The 16,081-nt window shown below is 44.5% G+C and overlaps 1 protein-coding gene across 1 annotated transcript; it reads left to right on the forward strand.

Annotated features, from left to right (window-relative positions):
• The first annotated feature begins 734 nt into the window (after nucleotides 1-734).
• Nucleotides 735-14,950, forward strand: IL6 (interleukin 6). Its single transcript, XM_015417995.1, has 5 exons — nucleotides 735-801; nucleotides 9,766-9,959; nucleotides 13,108-13,221; nucleotides 13,798-13,944; nucleotides 14,747-14,950. Exons 1-5 carry the CDS (start codon nucleotides 735-737, stop codon nucleotides 14,948-14,950), a joined length of 726 nt encoding a protein of 241 aa, XP_015273481.1.
• Nucleotides 14,951-16,081: the final 1,131 nt, after the last annotated feature.

A 16,081-nucleotide genomic window follows, 5' to 3' on the forward strand; every position in this document is an offset into this window, starting at 1 on the left:
ACGCTCACAGAATTATGTATGTATTGCACCATGATATTTTCACAATGGAGCCTTGGATGGACAGTTACAGGTGTCATCATAAGACTAAGATGGAAACCATATAGAATAGGCATGAGGGAAACTAGTGGGACCTCTCAGAATTTATCATATCCAAATATTTTGAAACAACTCCAAAATCAATTCTTAGGGAGTTTTCCCTCTGGCTGTGGCACAAGAACAGAGAAAGGTACCACAATTTGGATTCCATTGCTGCTCCAAGCCAGAGTTATCTGACCAGGTCCTGGAGCTGCTTTGATTCTTTCCTCTTCCTTTCCAATACAACATAAAACTTTTGTGCTCCCTTGCAGAATCTCCCATAGTACCAATGGAGCATCCATTCCTTCCTGTCTCTGTCCATTCACTCCATCCTATGGAATTCCAAAGCTGGTAAATAACACCTGTGTCCTGATCTCAGCCCCTGTGGCATCAGCCACAGGCTTGGGCTCACCCGTTGCCTCCTCCTGCAGACTGACAGCAGTGCAGGAGGAGGTGCTTGGTGAGTGACACTGATCATCATTGCTGCCGAAGGGGCTGAGCCAAGTGACCCCGAGATACTGGCAGCATTGCTGAGGCTTGGTTCTGCTTGTTCCTAGTGATCGGCGGTCCTCCAGGGTAGTGACCCAGCAAGAAATTTCCATGTAAGTTAAACAGTTAGTGCTCCCCTGATAGTGCCAGTGAACAGAGGCCCAGTATAGATGACCAAATTATTCTTGGATGAGCTTTCTCAGGATAGCATGGTCATCATCACCAGTCTGCTAAAAGGTAAGAAGAATTTTACCGCATTTGGGCTGCAGGTGTGTGAATATCACCTAGAACGATCAGCACTCAAAATAGTGTGTAATCCTATACATATGTGAAAGGTAAGCCATGATCCCGACAACTCACTTCACCTTCCATTGGCCACTTGGGAAGCTGCTTTGGTGTCCTGCTGGCCCGTCCTGCCAGTAACTCCATTCTTACACTCCCACTTTTGACGCGTTGCACCTAGGGAGTTATAGTTCTCAGCTGGCCTTACTGCAACCATAGCAAAGGGAATTAGAACTACAGCTCCCAAGTTGGGAGTCCCAAGAGGCCATGGGGCATTAGCAGGGTAAGTAATCAGCCGGTGTTAAAGGGGAAGCAGCTTTGGAAGAGGTTGAGGGGAAAGGGAAATTTAAAAATCCTGACTGCATCTCCAGCTCCTGATCACAGAAGGCAAGGACACCCAAAGAGGGCCTTAGAACACAACCTTGGTGGTACAAATATATACTGTACAGAATAGGGTTGCCAGGTCCCTACCTTCTGCCAGCGGGGGGATGCCGCTTCCCTTCCTGGATCTTCTGGTGCGTGTGTGCAGCGCATGCGCCGTGATGACATCACCCAGAAGTGATGTCATCGAGCTAGGCACGTCATCAGGGGATGCTCTAGCATTTGGCCAGAAACTCTATGGTACCATAGAGGGCTTTTTTGGCCGAGTGCTAGAACTTTCCCCGGCGACAAGCCCGGCACAATGACGTCACCTCAGGGTGACATCATTCCGCCAGGCACTTTGGTGCGATCCCAGCACTTGGAGGGCAGGGTTCCCCCACCAGCCAGATCCAGGGGAACCCTAAAGCGGGCAAACCCCGCCCCCAGTGGGTGAATGGCAAGCCTAGTACAGACTCACTTCCATGAGGCAGAGATGCACGTAGGATTGCCAACCTCAAGGGGGGGGGAGATTTTCTAGAATTAAAACTGATCTCAAGTCTATAGAGATGAATTGCTCTGAAGAAATTGGCTGCTTTGAAGGGTGGGCTGTGTGGCATCACAGCTCCACTTCCCCCAAACCTGCCCTTCCCAGCCCCTGTCCATGAATCACCAGGAATTTCCCTACGTGGCATCACAGCTCTACTGAACTCCACTTCCCCCAAATCTGCCCTTCCCAGGCCCTGTCCATGAATCACCAGGAATTTCCCTGCCCAGAGCTATCCACCCTACTACAAAGATCAGTTCCCCCAGAGTAAATGGTGGCTTTGGAGGACAGAATCTATGATATTAGATCCTTGCTGAGCTCCCTCCCCTCTCCAAACTTTGTCCTCCCCAGGCACCACCCCTAAACTTCTTGGTTTGTTTGGCATCTTTCAGTCTCTCCCCACAGGAACTTCTGTGTCTGGTGCCTGTTCTGCTGTAGTTGTTCCTGGAGTGCCTTTTCCTTATTGGCACTCCTCTGGGACAAGAAGCACTTCCTTCTTCTTACGTATGGTGCTGCATCCTGAATGAAACAGGTTCAAAACAAGCTGGTAGGATCAGGCCATTGTGTCTGCCATTACATTCCTTACCCATAGTAAAGAAGCTGGAGGTCAATTCAGTATACATACCCAGGAAAGCCTATACCTAGAATTAAACTTAATTGGTATTAAAGGTGCTGCTGTTGGTTCTGAAAATCAGTTAAGTGCTGGCTTGCCACAAGCCCCTGGCTCCAGCGCTCTGCACCAGCCTCTGGGGATTTCTGCAGCGTTGGGAGAAGGGGGAAGAGATGCAGATGGTGGGGCTAAGCACAGGAGGAAGTACTCATTTGCTTTCAAAATCGGGGAGGGGGAGAAATCCACCCCCTGCCCACCTGCAAGCCTCTTTGCAGTGCCTACAAAACAGAAATAGGTGAGCTGGCCTCAACTTAAGCCCTAATAATTGTGTGTGTGTGTGCAGCCTGTTTACTTGGGAGTATGGAAGGGAGAGAGACACACTACAACACCCACTCAGTGGCTTCTCGGGCAGGCACCTAAGAAAGGAATAGTTAGTAAGGGAGAGATTGGAGTGGGGGCACAGCGAAATCGATAGGGAGCATTGCAAAATTGATAGGGGGTGCTGCCTGCACTGCCCCCACGCTGGCTATGGCCCTGCCAGGAGTGGAGGCCCCTGGACGGGGCTCTGTTGGCCTCTGGCTTTGGCTGCACCCAGGGCTCGCCTGCGATGCCTGAAGTTGTCTTCTCCCCACTCAGTCAATGACGGCTGAGGCGGATGTTGTGGAGGCAGCAAGGGTGGGGGGAGTGAATGCCAAGGGTCTTATTCCTAGTGCTTAAATATTGTAAGATACCATATAACATGGCACAGCAATGAGCATTCATGAATCCTCTCCTTTTCCTTTCCCCTTCCAAAAATGCTTGGTCAGGGTGAAAGTAGATTAAGAGTATGGGTTAGATCCAGCCAGTTTTTCTACTCAGTACTGTCCAGTTGTGTCCTCTCTGCTACAGACCCTGTCTCAGATGGTTTTTGCTCATGCAGCTGCTGTGATCCTGACCTGTTTGGGTAATCAAAGAGGACCCCTCCTTTTTTTCACCAGCAGAAAATCTGGTGGGATCCAACCCTGTATCTTTCCATAGGTCAATTTTCGCTGCATGCACCTGCCATTAGCAACAAAGAGCAGAGAGAGAAGGCAATGTTACGAGTATTATTATGCTACTTTCTTTTGCTATATTTCATATAATTGTTTCACTACATTTGTAATTTAAGACAAGAAAAAGGATCACTGTCACCTTTGAAAGACTCTGCAGCTCTGGTTTTGTAGCAGTTTTAAATGAGAAATACACAGAAGATTTCACAACCCTCTTTGCATTACATTTCCTCGTTCAGATATTTCCTAAGTTTAGGTGGATTTATATGGTGTTTCATGTGCATGGAATACATGGAATATGGAAAACCAGATCAGACTGGAGCGTTAGAGAAATGTTGCTGGCTCAGAAGTACATAACTGTTATTTAGGGATTAAGCACTGAAAAAAATGAAAATCAGAAAAGTGCACTGGAAAGCTGACTAAGGATTTCTCAGTTCAGACAGATGCTTCCCCGTTTGCATCACACAGTTAGATAGGGATATCCAAGAAATTTGCATATATGGGTGGCATAATGCATTGGGCAAATTTCTGATTACACCTTCTAAAGGATGCATTGCTGTAGTTTCAGGGGTTTTAAGCAAAAGTAAAAGGGGAGGAAAAGGGAGAAAAAGGGAGTACTGAGTGGCTTCTCATGAAAATTCCCCAATTTGCTTGTACCACATGTCATTGAAGCAGAGGACCCAAAAGCCTTGCCATGCAATGAGAGCAAAAGTCCTGTTTCTTCATGCAAAAATATTTCGTAGCATCTAACCAAGCTGATCAGTCATAAGCGAAGTGGTAATTACCCATGGTTACAACAAGTATGATCTCGTGACCGTAAGTTCACTCAGCCCACAAGAACTCCTTCCTGCAATGAAGTGGCTAAGAAAATTACTTTGGGGCCTATTTTTCCCCTTTCATCCGCATCGTTTTTATGTCCGGACCAATGTTCCCTCTAAGCTGTGGAGACTTGTGAGCAAAAATTCTACTTTGTGAGCTACTGGCATTAAAGTTGTGAGTGAGCGGTTTGGCTACTGCATAGATCAGTTTGCTCTGGAGCCCTCCTTCTTGAGCTAAGACAGAAATGTGTGAGCTGGAGGCTAAAAAACTGTGAGCTAGCCCACACTAACTCATCTTAGAGGGAACACTGGTCCGGACACTAGATTAGTAGTATATTAATAATCAAGAATTGTATGCCATCGGGCCACAATGAACTCACAGCAACCCCAGGACCGTGGGGTCTCCAAGGCAAGAGATGAACAGAGGTGATTTGCCATTGCCTTCCTTCACACAGCGGTCCCATCCAAGTATTAACCACGGCCAACCCTGCTTAGATTCCAAGGTCTGACAAGATCAGGTTAGTCAGGACTATTCAGGCTGCTGGTAATGTTAGCATTTTCTATTTTATCAAGACCTTGTAATCATCTGCAAAAAAGCTTATGTTGGCTGCGCAAAGAAAAAACACTACAGCATAACTACATTAGGGAAATCTCTTTGGAAATCTTTATTTTGATTTGATGTTCATTGATGTTTGCATTTGTTACTTTTATAGAACTTTGCATTGCACAAACCTTTCAAAATCCTTCCACAGAAATGTCTTACCCAACCAAGATTCAGGAATTGCTACAGGGAGCAAAAATCCAAGATGTTTAGTTATTAATTTATTGATTTATAGGTCTCCTAGACCCAGGTATTTTGGGTTTCCCCAGCGGGGACCCAAAGTGGCTTAAAAATTGTTCCCCTTCAGTCCATTTTAACTTCACAACCCTATCAGGTAGGCTTGGCTGAAGAGAGTGACTGGCAGAGTGGGGACCTAGGGTTGCCAACCTCCACCTGGGGCCTGGACATATCCCAGAATCTCCAGACCGCAGAGATCAGTCCCCTGGAGAAACTGGCAGCTCTGGCAGGCAGATTCAATAGTATACCATAGATTCTAGAAGAAATCCCTCCACAAACCCTGCTCCCAAATCTCCTCAAATTTCCCAGGCTGGAGTTGGCAACCTTACTCTAATGATACATCCGGCTGCCTATTGTGCATCATTATAAGGATGGTGTACATTATCTGCCTTTCCAAATGTTGCAGAGGAATCAGTAGATCAGGAAGCAGAATTCAGCCGCACATCCTTTTTGGCAATTGTGAAGAATATGCAAAGCTGCTCTCCATTTCATTATTGGTCTTGGAAACTCTACCCACCAGAGATCTGTATTCCAATGAGGGTCAAGAGACCCCAATCTTGCCAGGAGTTGTTGGTTTTCTTTAAATTCACTTTAGTCCCTAATTTACACCTTAACAGGAAGAGTTTTCAGCTAAACATTAGGAAGAGCTTCCTGACAGTTAGAACAGCTCTCCTTCTTTGGAGGTTTTCAAACAGAATCTAGATGGCCATCTGACAGCAATGCTGATTCTGTGAACTTAGACAGATCATGAGAGGGAGGGCAGGAAGGGTTGCCTCAGTGCTTAGTTCTTGTGGCCCTTTCTTACATGCCCAGGGAAATGCTAATCACCACTTTGGGGTCAGGAAGCAATTTTTCTCCAGGCCAGCTTGGCTGGAGATCCTGGAGGTTTTTTGTCATCTTCTGGGCATGGAACAGCGGTCACTAGGGGTGTGGAGGGGGAGGTATTTGTGTATTTCCTGCATAGATTACCCTGAAGGTCCCTTCCAACTCTAGGATTCTATATAAACAAATCAGAAGGTTAAGTGAGGGCAGGTGTCACAATCTCATTAAGAAATAATGCAGCAAGCCCCAATATACCCTCACAACGGGCAAAGAAACAGCAGGCCCATGTCCACCCAGTCAGCTTCATGCCTGCACAGAAAGCTGAGGAGGGCTACCCAATATTCTCTGTCATAAGCTTACAAATACTACTACAAATGTTTTTGGGCAACAGGGAGAAACAAATGAGTAATTGAAACAAATGGATTTTTAAAATCATGCTTCAACCATATTCAGTTCCTCTTTTATTTATACTAATACAGCTACCCCAATGGAACAACTTCACATGTTGAAATTTCCGTAAATACATATTACGGACTGGTACTGTGGAGCTGCTTAGTGATTCTGGGTCAAAGTCCAGGATGGGGCCCTGAATCACTTACACCCCCTCCTCTTCACCCCCACCAAAGCCAAACAAGGGATGGTCCACATCACCCCATGTTAGGTGGCCAGGAGCCATCACTGCCACTGGCAGCCAGCATCCAGAGCCCCGGATGAGTTAGGTGCAAGCAGTGACAAGAGCCTCGTCTTCTTCTTTCCCCCCTCCATGTGGGGTAGGGCTATGGGTAGTTGTCCCCTACAAGTGTGGGGCTCAAGGCAGCTACCCCTTTTGCCCATTGGCTAAGACCTCCCTGGTTAAAATGGTGACATCTGGAGTTCATATGAATCTTTTGTCAAAAATAATTTTCACTGTATGTATCAAGGGTCAGTTGCCGCTAGTGGTTCTTGAACTGAGGGTTATGAGTAAAATGGGCTAGGACTCTCTTGCAGGTGGGTAGCGAGGCTCAAGTGCCTGAACTCCAAGTGGAGCCTCTGGGTCACCTTCTTCCTAGTCACTGGAAAGGGAGAGGGCAGAGTTGTTGCATTCCCTTCTACTACTATTCTCCTTCACTCTGTGGCACTATTCATTCTCAGAAGCTCAGCTCACATCCAAGCACCAGATGTGTGGGAGACAGTACCTGTAGCCTTCTGGATCCATATTGCCAATAGCAAGGTCCAAGCCAAGCCCCACCAGCAGCATTGCCAAGTGTGAGAGATTTGGCTTGCTTCTGATTAGCAGCATCGCAGGAGGTGACGCGCATAGCATATACCTGTTGCCCCCTGACTCCAACTGAACAGCACTCAGGCCCAAGCTGAGGCTTAGATTGCAGCACTGCAGTGAAGTTCCCCAAAACTACAGAGCTGGACCCCATTTCAAACATTTTGAGAACTACTGCCACAGAAAGTTTTAATGGTGTACCCAAAATTTAGAGAAAAATAAATCTCTGTTTCCAACCTCAGGGTAGTAGAAGTAGAAAAGAAAGATCTAGCCTGAGGTTAAGATGGAGGAAGACAGAACAATATTGTAAGGCATTCTGGGTTCCTGTTGGGAAGAAACATGAGGTATAAATTATCTACATAAATAAATGGGGGCTGCACACAAAACCTTTGGGGGATTTCATAGAATGTTAGAGTTGGAAGGGACCTTGCAGGTCATCTAGTCCAACCCCCTACACTATACAGGAGCATAGCCAAAATAGAGCCCTACAACATACCCGAAAGATGGTTGTCCAGCCTCCGCTTGAAAACGTCCAGTGAAGGAGCATCCACCACCTCCTGAGGCAGACTGTTCCACTGCTCAACCACTCTTACAGTTAGGAAGTTTCTTCTGATATTTAGCCGGTAACGACTCCCTTGTAATTTCTACCCATTAGATCTAGTCTTGTAATCCTGAGCAAGAGAGAATAGATCTGCTCCATCTTCTACATGACAGCCCTTCAAATACTTGAAGACTACAAGCATGTCCCCTCTAAGCCTTCTCTTTCCCAGGCTAAACATACCCAACTTTTTCAGTCTTTCCTTGTTATGCTGATTCAACCTGACACTGGCAAGCTCCCCAGGGCCATAGCAGTCCTTGGTAGCCCAAATCATAGACTGGCATCTACCAGGATGCAAATAACTTTTAAGTATATGAAAACTATATTTTTCCTGGTTCTTTTGCACTGATTCACCACACAATCCTCTTGTGGTATTCCTACTCATTCATATTATAAAGCACAAAATGGCGGGCATTCACTGATTGCTTCTAACCATGCAAGCGAAGTGTGTGTCCCTATAAAGGGGGAGCATACATGGAAGGACACCAACATGTCTCTATGTGTTTTGCACACTGGGATCCTAACGCTACCCTGTAGGATCCAAGGCAGTAAGGACTGGGACACCCAGTGGCAGGGTTGGTAGGCAGGTTTTTACCATCAGTGTAACATGGTCCCTAACTGCAAAGGTTTACTCCCCCCCCCACCGCCATCAGTACAGATAACAACACCAGTCATTTATGTGAGAGAAAGGAAAAGAGCAGCTAGGGAGGCCACTGTGTCAATGGTTAATCCTGTTCCTTATCCCAGTGATCCCAGCCATGAAAACCCTGTGTGGTGTAGTGGTTAGAGTGTTGGACCAGGGTCTGTTAGACCCTGGTTTAAATCCCCCCTCTGCCATGGGCGCTCACTGGGTAACCTTGGGCCAGTCATTCTCTCTCAGCTACCCTACAGGGTTATTGTTATGAGGGTCAAATGGAGGAGGTTTCAAGTGCTCGAAACTGAAAGTCGATTTGATGTCATTAAATTACTCAGACAATTGTAGTTAAAGATGCTTCACGTCCCCATTAGGGAGAAAAGTAGGATATAAATATATACATTAAAATATCCAAACAGCTACCAATACAGCTACCAATAGGTTCTGGGGTGTGTTTTTTTTAATCACATTGAAGTGTGTGACAGAACACTGGGAGAGATGTGTGAGAGCCTCGGAAGAATTAATTTGCAATTTCTCAGTCTCTTCCAGTAGGATTCCACTTAAAAGACAACCCAGATAGCTTCAGAGAGTAGCTCTGTTGATCTGCAGTAAAGCAGTTAGATTCGAGTCCATCCAGTAGCACGACCAACAAGAGCTTCAAGGTATAAGGTTTGGAGAGTCCAAGCTCCCTTGGTTAGACGCGAGTAGAAACGGAGATCTCGGAGTCCTTTTACTCTAGTCGAAACCAGAATATTCTGAGTGGGTCCCTCTGATTCCCATGGACTGTTGTCCATCGGCTACAAATGCTTGAGAACTACTCCAACGAAAAACTGATCTCTCTTTGCTTCTTGGCCCGCTCCGTGTGTTACTCCCCCCGACTCCCCCTTTGTCATTCCCCACGCCAAGTAAGGGGACATAGCGGAATCTCTCCCGCTTCATGAGTGACGCAGAAGGGTAGTTCTCCGTAATTGGGGGTGATCCCCATCTGAAAGATGCTAATCGGCGATGTGACCTCATTCCAGTGTTTCCCAGCACACCTCTGCCTCCTGGAGTGTTCTTCAAACAATTTCAATTTTCTCAACGCTGGAGTTTCCCCCAGGCCGGTGAATAAGATCAGCCCCTTCCAATAAATATCAGTTCAGAGATGCCCTGCCACAACAACAGACTGCCCTTCAGCCCCTCCGGCCACAAAACTACGTACTTGAGCGAGAAAGACGAGGGGAGCCGCCGACATCCCATAGGAAACCATGCCCCCTCTCGTGGAATGTGAGTGAGCGAGCCGATTAGCGGCGCTTGGGGCTGCCTCCTTCTGCTTTTCGTAAGGGAGCGTCTACGACTTGGTCACACCGCTGCAAGCGCAGCTGGCGGGAGCCTGACTTTTACAACTTTGTATTTTCTCTCTTTCTCATCAGGCTGCCTTTTGGCTGCCGCTGCCCTCCCGTTACTCCTTGGGGCCAGCGCGTCGCCTATTCTGGATTCTTCTGGGGAAGAGCAATTTAGCGAGGATCCCTCTTCCAGGACTTCGCCAGCCAGAGACTTGCAGCTGGCCAATTGCAAGTATCTGGCCATTATGCTCCGGAGAAAGGCTTTCACTTGGAAGGAAGAGGTGAGTGAGCTGAGGAGTGCTTTGAAGAGCTGCCAGGGATTCGGGCCGGGAGGGCGAAGTTTGCGACTTTCCCAGGGTTGGGTAGCCCAGGCTCCACAGGATGGAGAACCCCAAGCCAACGCAAACAGTTTCTGGTAATGCTATTAAGGAAACGGTTCTGTCCTGGAGTGTTCATGTGCTGAGAGATGGGAAGGATAAGAGATCAAGTCACAAACGTGAATAAGTTAAGGTGGCAATGACATAAAGGGAACACACCTGTCGTTTGTTCGCTTCAAGGCCGCTATGCCTAGAAAGAGAGAACATCAAGGCCCTGGAACCGCAAAGAGAAAAGCAAACTGGGTGGGTGAACTTCTGGTGTGATCACAGGTGAAAAGAGGCCACACTATCGGGCCATCCTGCCTGCCTGCCTGCCTGCCTGGAGGAAAGGGTGCCTCCGATTTCAGGAGATGCTTAATCACTGCCACTCCTTGAAGTTTATTCTCATGAATTTGGGTCCTCCATCTGCTGCTGCATTTTACAGCAAGCTTCAAGGAGAAGGTTATGTTTACCCCTGGCCTGTCTCACCTGGGACTGATTGTATTTAAGGTGAACACTGCCTCAGGCCAGGAGACATTTTTCTGGCTAGGCCAGAGACAAGAGTTTACCTTTCCCAAGGAAAAGGCTAGAAATAGCATTCAGCACTTACATGGTCTTGGACCTGGCAACATTATCTAAGTTGCTGGAAGACTAACCTTTGCAGAAGCAAATATGGCACTCAGATAAGAAGCAATGATGTGTCTTCAGAAGGTGGTATTAAAAAAATGGGCCAAACCTGTTCCATAAGAAAAGCATGATAGAAAATGCTGTGGATCTTTTGTAGTAAACTTCAACAACAGTTATTTATACCGTACTGCAGTTTTGTTAAAAAAACAAAACAAAAAAACCCAACAAAAATCTTAAAGGCTCATTCAATGGCTGTGGGATAACTTCTGACAGAACATTACAAAACTGGTAAGGACCAGTTTGGATACAGATAGTAATTAGTTGAACTTTGTTTTGAGATACTGATATATATTAACAGGAAACCTGTTGTACACACCTGCAAATACGCTTTTGGTGCCTCCATAGCCTTCTATCCTTTCACTCCCATCCCTCTATATACACCCTTCCCCATTAGTGGAACTGGAGTTACAGAGGCAGAAATCTTACAATTAAAGGTAAATAATATTAGGTATTATAGCAGGGGAATAATTCAGAATGTTGGCTCTTCTATAACATCTTCATGTATTGTTCACAGTTTAGAGTATGCATTATTCTCATCCCTCCCCTTTTTTTGTTTTGCTCTGCTTCTTTTCCTGTCCAAAATGATATTCATATTATACCTCCCATAGGATGTTGGCTGTCATACCCCTATTTTTTATTTATTGACTTTATTTATAGTTGGCCTTTCTCACTGAGGCTCAAGGCAGATTACAGTCTAAAATCAATAGCATGAGACTTCCAACAAACAATGCAGTAGGGCTAGGATCACAAAAATTAGAAATGATGCAGAACAAAAAGTATCAGCCATGTTCTGTCGTAAGCAGTGCAAAAAATGGAATTATGAAAGTGGGAAACCATGCAGTAAGAGCAAGGTAATGCATACAATGAAGAGTGGAACAGACTACAATCTTGTTCCTTATAGGACATGCACCACTAATACTCTGGGATTCACTACATGGATCAGGAGACCCCTTAGAGATGCCAGCCCCAGGCGGGTCCTAGGGATCCCCTGGAATTACAACTCCTCCAGACTACAGAGGTCAGTTCCTCTGGAGGAAATGGATCCTTTGGAGGATGGACTGTATGGCATTGTACCCCACTGGGTCCCTGTCCTCTCCAGGCTTCATCCCCAAATCTCCAGGAGTTTATCAATCTGGATCTGGCAACCCTACACCCCGCCATCCCCTGCTGGTGGCCAGGGGAGGCCTGGCAACCCTAAGCCCCCCCCCCCGGCAATTCTGGGCCAACCCTTTTTTTATTTATTTAGGCTCAACATTTTGTGATATCTGTTGCACAGTGAATAAAACTGGCTTCCATGTGGTGGTTGTAGTATGTGCTTCTGCCCTTAGAATGAACAGATCAGGATTTGGAATTAAAGTACATCAAGTAACTGTTCAGTTGAAGTCACAGTTCTGGTGAATGTGATCAATATAGTCTGAACTCATATCTATCATCCAGGGATACTATTGTACCACTGAGGCTTTCACACATACTGCCGTGGATTTTTATCCCCCCCCTTCTTTCCAGACCCTGACATCTAATAGTAGGTGGTGTGAAAGACCTCTCCCTGTGACCCCAAAGAGAGATGGTCATTCAGAGAATACACACTGCAGACTTTGATAGACCAATGGTTAGACAACAGTTGAAGGCAGCTTCATATGGTCACATGAGACTGTACTTGTAGCTGTTTAAACAACAGCATTGGGGTCCTACTATGTACAGTGGGGGGATCAGGCAAAATCCCTCCCCCTTACTCTTACCATCAGTAGAGTAAGATGAGCTCTGAGACCCACTCCACTAGCACAAGAGCAGATGGTACTGCCCAGTTCTTGAGTTTGGTATAGTGGTTAGGAGTGTGGTTAGGACTGGATTTTATTTCCCTCTTCCACATGCAGCTGCTGGTGTGACCTTGGGTCAGTTACAAGTTCTTTCAGAGCTGTTCTCTCACAAGCAGTTCTAGAAAGAGCTCTCTCAGCCCCACCTACCCCACAGGGTGTCTGTTGTGGGGAGGGGAAGGGAAAGGAGATTGTAAGCCGCTCTGAGACTCCTTCATGTAGTGTATAAATCCAATCTCTTATTCTCTGCACTGAATCTCCCACTGGGCCACCTGGCATTCAGTAGAGGGTTTCTGGTGTTCACACAGGGCTACTGATAGGAAGTTGTGCTCAGTGTAAACCAATCCTAAATCTATTTTCTATATGTGTTTCAATTTAATTTAAACCAGGCCTACTGTTGCTATGCTGATCAGGGTGACTGCAGGAGTCAAAAGACCACAGGAAAAACTATGATCCAGTGAGAACTGATGAAGAATTTTATCATTACATATAATGTATATTGATAGCTTAGAATATAGTCATATTGAAGTGCTCATGTAATAAAGGTTCTGTGCTTTTTCTTCCCACTATAGCTGTGCAAGGAGCAAACAATATGTAAAAACAACACAGAAATAATACTCCAGAATAATCTCCACTTTCCAAAGATCTCTGTGGAAGATGAATGTCCTCCACGTAAATTCAACAAGGCAAGAAAATAATTACTTACCGTGTGATATTTGTATGCTTTATCATCTGACTAACACATGTAAAATAGTAGTTTTGCTTATGTTGTCAGCCATCCAGTCATAAACTCAAATCCTGCAGTAGTCTGTTGGTGCAAGGATCATGGCTCTTTTTCACATTCCCTTCTCTCCCAGCAATATCTTTTGACCCTGCACAAGCTGATTCCTCGGATTCATTTTGTTTACTGCATTTATATATATACAGTGTGTGTGTGTGTGTATATATATATATGCCGAGACGCTAAGGCATACTGGGGAAACTGCGGTGATAATAGCCACGCGGTTTGGGGAAATGCAGGAATGAGGGGGAAGTGGGGAAAATTACCCCCTTATTCCCCATCCACAAGTGTCAGTTCCACTGATGCAAGAGGCCACGTCATCCTCTTCTACCTCCTCCATGCCGCCCTGTGTGATCCATGTGCTGTTTAATCTTCAAGCTGCTCATGCTGAATTTCAATTTCAACCCACAGTCAAAACATTAATGGATATAATGAGAGAAAAGTTTCTGTTGAATAACCTTCCCTTATTCTCCCAATTTAGGAGAGGTGCCTAAGAGGAATTTCAGATGGCCTTTACGTATATCAGGCTTTCTTGGAATATATAGAAGAAACCTTTGTTAGTAAAGAACAAGAAACTGCATTTATATGGCCACGCACAAAGCACCTGGCTAATACCTTGAAGTCCATGGTAAATCTTATTTACTTTGAATCACACATGCCTCTACTCAATACCTTCTAATATTTATGCTCTGATTTCAGTAGAGAGTTTGTGCTGGTTTTTGTTGCTGATTGTTTTATTCATTTTAGTTTCTGTTGCTCATTACTCAGCTCCCACAAGAAATGGGGTAGTGCTTACATTTCCTTGACTGAAGTCCCTTTCTCCCCTGCCCCCACCTATCCATATTCCTAGAAACCATTACACACACTGACACACGCTCATCAGCTGAGGTCACCATGCATAGCTGGGAATTCACCAGTCTTCATTCAGTTGTTGCATTATCCATGGTGATGGCACTGGGAATGGGTAAAGGACCCGAGAGACCAACTTGTGTATGAAATGCCTTAGCAAAAGCTAGTTGTATGCAATTTAAACCTGGGTTAGAAGAGGACTGGGTGAGAAATAAATTTGTACGCCCAACTGGGCCCAGTTTAGGTTTAGGATGAGATGATAGCCATGAAGAATGCAGACACATCTATATCTGTCTAGATCATCTATGAAAAAATAGGAATATGGAGAGTGCTAAAGTAATGGCCTGTGGCAAATTACTCCATTCCATGTTATGGATTAGCATATGCTGAATGGATGTGTTTTTAGAATGCTATAACCTACCATGAGCCTACAGGATAGGATGGTGCATAATGAAATGTTAAGTATTACAAAGATGAAAGAATTACCAGCTATCATTACCTTGATTGCAAGTAAGTACAATCCATTTGTCTGGCCAAAAAGACTATCACCAATATGTTTTTATTTCCCCCTTCCTTAACAGATGAACACTCCAGATACTGTGAGCACGCCTAATCCAGCCACTAAGGAAGCCCTTTCTACACAGCTACGAGCGCATACTGGTTGGAATAGGAAGGTTATCCACTACCTCATACTTCAAAATTATATTTCATTTATGGAGAAAACTGTAAGGGCTATTCGTGCTGTGAGAGGCTGGGAATCTGAATGCCTTACGTCAGGTGCATAAATTTTCACATAATCTGCGATGACGCAGATACCACTGTTGTTCTCCTTTGAGAACTGAGCACATTAACCTAATATTCTTCTTGAATATGTTTATATTTAAAAATATTTATTCAGTTTAAGTACATATTTATATTTTTGAGAGTTGCAACCTGTTTTAAAATGGAAAAACTACAATATTTAAATTTTGGATGAGTATTGCACAGATTTCAGTATTGACTGAACATATGACTTGAAATGTATGGGTGTTATGTCTAAATTATGTATTTATATTTTATGAGAAGCTTTATTTAATATATATATATATATGAAATATAGATTTTTAATAAACATGAATTTTATACAACTTTCTCTTGCACTTTAATATATTACATCTTGTGTCATCTCCATACTGTTTATTTAAAAAATTTATTAAGCAAAATATTTAAAAATAACATCAGTCAGTGACAAAACATTAACAAGTATGTCATCTCCATATTAGATTCACTCTAGAGTCTCATTTCTTTTACTAGAACAAACTCTTGTTCAAACCAAAAGTGACCTAGAAAAGTTAAAAATGTAATATGGGGAAGTATATTTACTAGTCAATGACATTGGTTGAATGTAGTCACTACTTAAGAAACATCTGTAGGTCTAATGTAAATAAGAATACTTAGGCTGCAATCATAAGTACTTCTGTTTAGGAATAAGTAACCAGTGGGAGTGGTTTCAAGGAAAACATGCACAGGATCAAACTTAGATTATTTATTACTCAGAAAGCCAGTGTTGTGTAGTGGTTTCAGTGGGAAACCCAGATTTGAATCCCTGCTCTGCTATCAAAGCTTCCTTGGTGACCTTGAGCCAGGCACACATTCATAACCTAGCCTACCTCACAGGATTCTTGTGAGGATAAAATGGAGGAAAGGAGAATGATGTAAGCTGCTTTGTGTCCCCATTAGGGGAAAATATGGACTATAAATGAAGTAAAATAATTAAAATAAGTGACATGGATCTAAACATGATCCTCATACTTTATTTCAGTAATCCTTACAGTGATAGTTATAAGGTGAGAAAGTTGCTTGTCCAAGACAGCTTAGTGAAGATATGGCTGATATGAGACTTAAACTAAGGAATTACTTGTTTTCTGTATCACACT

Source organism: Gekko japonicus, unplaced genomic scaffold (genome assembly GCF_001447785.1).
Source record: "Gekko japonicus isolate JY-2015 unplaced genomic scaffold, Gekko_japonicus_V1.1 scaffold1165, whole genome shotgun sequence".
NCBI classification, from domain to species: domain Eukaryota; kingdom Metazoa; phylum Chordata; class Lepidosauria; order Squamata; family Gekkonidae; genus Gekko; species Gekko japonicus.